The sequence below is a fragment of the Dendropsophus ebraccatus genome, chromosome 1 (assembly GCF_027789765.1).
Source record: "Dendropsophus ebraccatus isolate aDenEbr1 chromosome 1, aDenEbr1.pat, whole genome shotgun sequence".
Lineage (NCBI taxonomy): Eukaryota > Metazoa > Chordata > Amphibia > Anura > Hylidae > Dendropsophus > Dendropsophus ebraccatus.
The window spans coordinates 47,531,558-47,535,435 of NC_091454.1; the positions used below are offsets into that span (position 1 = coordinate 47,531,558).

Sequence of the window (3,878 nt, forward strand, 5' to 3'; positions counted from 1 at the left end):
ACCAAACAGGAAGCACTTACTGCATTTTAAAGAAAAGTGAGTGCTTTGGTTTGGCCATCCCGTTTCCACTAAAATTGCCATTGATTATCCTACTTTAAATAAGCTATATAGTAATTGAAATAATTTACAATACTTGAGTGAGACTTGAAAAAAAAACATACATCCAAAAATGATTTTGAAAATTTATCAAGTTAAAGAAGAAGTATCATTAAAAAATAAAATTAAAGGAACATAGATTGGCAAACATGTAGGGAATTCTTAGCTACCCTTTAAGTAATGAAAAACAATTGCTTACCGAAATTCATGTCATGTTTCTTCAGGTTTCCATCAGACAATGATAGATGGTACAGGAGTGCACCTCTTTTTATAAGTCTGAGGATGCAAGCTTGAAGCCAATCAAAGTTTTGGGCACCTCCTTTATTTATCTAACACATAGTCTACTATTGTGACAATAGGCGGAGCAATTCAAGTAACAAAATGTCTCAGACACTCAATTTCCATATGAACAGTGTAGCCTGTTTTGACTTACTATTGACATACACAAATGTCTAACACTGAAGATAAAAATTAGGTTAAAAACATTTTTTTTAAAAAAGTAAGCAATATCACTCAGTTTCTTCTAAGGACTCATTGGAAAATTGATGAGGGATTATGGTACACAGGTCAACCAAACAGGAAGCACTTACTGCAATTTAAATCAAAGTGAGTGCTACGGTTTGGCCAACCCGTTTTCCAATACAACAGAGCAGCAAGGAAGCATACCTTTAACAAAGACATTGTTCAAGAACACAAAATGTTTTTTAAATATTGATTTTACACGAGAAGCAACAATCATTTTAAGTCTTTCTTTGGACCTATAATCAGGATGGCTGAATTGAAGAAGATTCATGGTAAACAGAATAACCAAACAGAAAGCACACACCTGTACTGAAAATAAAAGTGAATGCCTTAGTTTGGCCTTCCTGTTTCTACGTTACTTTTCTTAATGCAAAATAGAATACCTGCCATCTTTTTTATCTTTTACAACATGGGAAAGTATGAAAATACTATAGTACATCTTAAAATTTGAGATAGTGTTGGTAATGGTGCTCATTTATGGCGTTCAAATGAACTAATCAGAAAGCACTTACTGATATAGAAAATTCAAGGAAGTGCCTTAGTTTAGTCTGCCTGTTGCCATTGATTATCTTTCTTTAAGTATAATGTATACAAGACAAAATAGTTTTCAGTCATTTAACCCTAGAATGCGTGACATCAGAAATCTTCATATTAACGTGTTGGGGGCCTTTTAGGCCCCCATGCGAATCACATGGAAAAACACACTTATATAAAACTTCTACAAGTTTATTTTAAAACTGCTAAATAAAATATGACTAGTAAACAAAATTTTACTAATTTTTCACAAATAAAACCAAAAAAATAATTTTTTTCCAAATTTCTCACAAACATATGAAAAAACGCATAGAATTCTATACCAAACTAGCTGCAGCTACATTTCTATTATGTTTCTTTTCTATTCTATTAGTCTTCCAAACAATTTTGACAAGTTATTTTTTCGGAAGAATGTTCTTTGCAGACATTTTCCTTACAAATTGAACAAAATCTCTCAGTTTTCCTTTCTACGTTTCTTGGACACATGAAACAGCGCTTTCTTTTTCTTTCTCCTGGCCCTGGAATCATCTGAAACTGTACGCCACACCGTTTCATTGCTTCTTTAGTTTGCTTTATCAAGCCTTTCACGTCACTTCGCTGTATCATGTGAGGCATTACAAGCTCATGACAAAGGTCCTTCAAAAATAGGCGTCTCCTGTCCTTCCTCCGTGCATGGAATTCTGGATGATTTTCTGTATAAATGATGAATGAATTCAGGGCTGCTACATCAAGCATATTTGAAAAAAGTACTTCAGGCCATCGTTTTGTTTGCCTCTTGCATGAATATTCTCCCACCATCTCATCCATTTTGTCTACACCTCCTTTAGTTTTATTGTAATACAGGATGATTTCTGGCTTTAATTTTCTGTCATTGCTGTCAATACTGCAATTGTGATGCATGGTACTGAGTAAAATCACTGATTTCTCCTTCTTTGCTTTGTAAGATACCAAAGTCGCTTTGTTATTGAATCCAAAGACACTCTCATAAAGTGCTCGCTGACGATTGTGTTTCAGTGCTTCTGGAATTTCTCGGCGGTTTGCCTTGATAGTACCAACAAGTGTAATATGTTTTTGAAGCAGAAAATTGCCTAGTTCAACATTGGTGAAATAATTGTCCATGGTAATGTTTCTACCTGAACTGAATATTGGAACAGCAAGAGTTTTGACAATTTCAGACCCCAGATCCTTCTGTGCTGGTGCACCAACCTCTTTGCCACAGTAGATTACGCCATTTATGCCATAATAACATGCCGAATCACACATCCAGAAGATTTTGATTCCATATTTGGCTGGCTTGCTGGGCATGTATTGTATGAACTTGCAGCGTCCTCTGAACGGTACAAGTTGCTCATCTACTGTAACATTAGCACTAGGATTGTAAAGTTTGGTGCAATTTTTGATAAATATGTTCCAAATATAACTGATAGGGGCTAATTTGTCTGTTTCAAACCTCAATGCACGTGTTCGCTTATCATCAAATCGAATATGTCTTCTAATTTCCTCATATCTGTCCACTGACATTGTCGCCTTATAGTGTGGATCAGAAAGTGGGTCCAGAAATAATTCTCGTATAGGAACATCATACGATTTTTGACTTCCTGCCAGCAGTAAAAGTCCAATGTATGCATAAAGTTCCTCTTTTGAGATATTTTTCCAGGACTTATTTTTTGCAGAAGCAATACGTCTTCCTTCTAGGTTTGAACATAAAAGGACCTCTTCTGCCATATTGTCAGAAAAAAAAGTACAGAATACGTCTTTAGGGGAAAAGTACCTGGGACTTCCCACGGCTCCTTGAGCCTGTCTCACAATATTATGGATTGCAGTACGTCCGACTAATGTAGGTTTACTGTCCCAAAAAATATTCGTTTTGGATGTTCTACTTATCACTTCTTGAGGATCCACTGTATTCACTTCTTCATCATCAGAAGAAGAAGAATCACTTGAGGATGTTTGATTCTCTGGTGGCAGGTACTCGTCATCGGACAAAGATAGTTCACTTTCATCATCACTTTGAAACATAATTGCTTCAATCTCTTGGTCAGTCAGATGCTTGGTGGAAGACTGCGCCATTGCTGACTAGATGTTAGCAAACTATGAAAAAAACAATGAACACAATCAAGATTGTCCACTCTTTGCTTGTGTGTGACACACTGTAAGGGTAATGTGCCCCCTCCCTCCTCTCACCCTCAGCAGCTCTTACCTTTTATACTTTATTTTAGGTGGTGTACAATTCTCTGGATGTCTTTAGCTCAATAGCTTTACCATTTGCAGGCTTCTTAGAATCAGAGAAACTGAAACTGAATCAGTCTTCCTCTCAACATCTTATCTTATCTCAGGTCCTTCACAATTAGCTCACAGTGTATACTGTCGTCATTACTCTATACACAGCTCATTACTGTATTCCGAAGGACCTGAGATGATGTCATGGCCTTACCACTCCCTCACAAAATCACATGACATCCTCATATGGCATTATCCACACCCTGGCCCCCCCACCAGCATTACTGAGTACAAATAAAGTAACTTGAGACACAAACACTACTGAGAAAATGATAAAATATACATGGGGGCCTAAAAGGCCCCCAACACGTACAGATGTGGTTTTCACAAAAAAAGCATTGTTACACCGAAATGCCTATGAAAAAAATTATATGAACAACTGGATATTACCAAAAACGACATACTTGAGGATTACCTGGAGTTTCAAAATTCTAACTTAAGTAATT

General features: G+C 36.4%; 1 protein-coding gene across 1 annotated transcript; it reads right to left on the minus strand.

Moving 5' to 3' along the window:
* Positions 1–1,521: 1,521 nt before the first annotated feature.
* On the minus strand, positions 1,522–3,438 carry LOC138782360 (piggyBac transposable element-derived protein 4-like). Its single transcript, XM_069956811.1, has 2 exons — positions 3,353–3,438; positions 1,522–3,243 (listed from the first exon to the last, which is right to left on the minus strand). The coding sequence occupies exon 2, from the start codon at positions 3,220–3,222 to the stop codon at positions 1,522–1,524; it is 1,701 nt and encodes a 566-aa protein (XP_069812912.1). The 5' UTR covers positions 3,223–3,243; positions 3,353–3,438.
* Positions 3,439–3,878: the final 440 nt, after the last annotated feature.

Excerpts from the sequence above, each read along its gene's own strand:
- LOC138782360 (XM_069956811.1), bottom strand. The coding sequence starts at position 3,222 with ATGGCGCAGTCTTCCACCAAGCATCTGACTGACCAAGAGATTGAAGCA.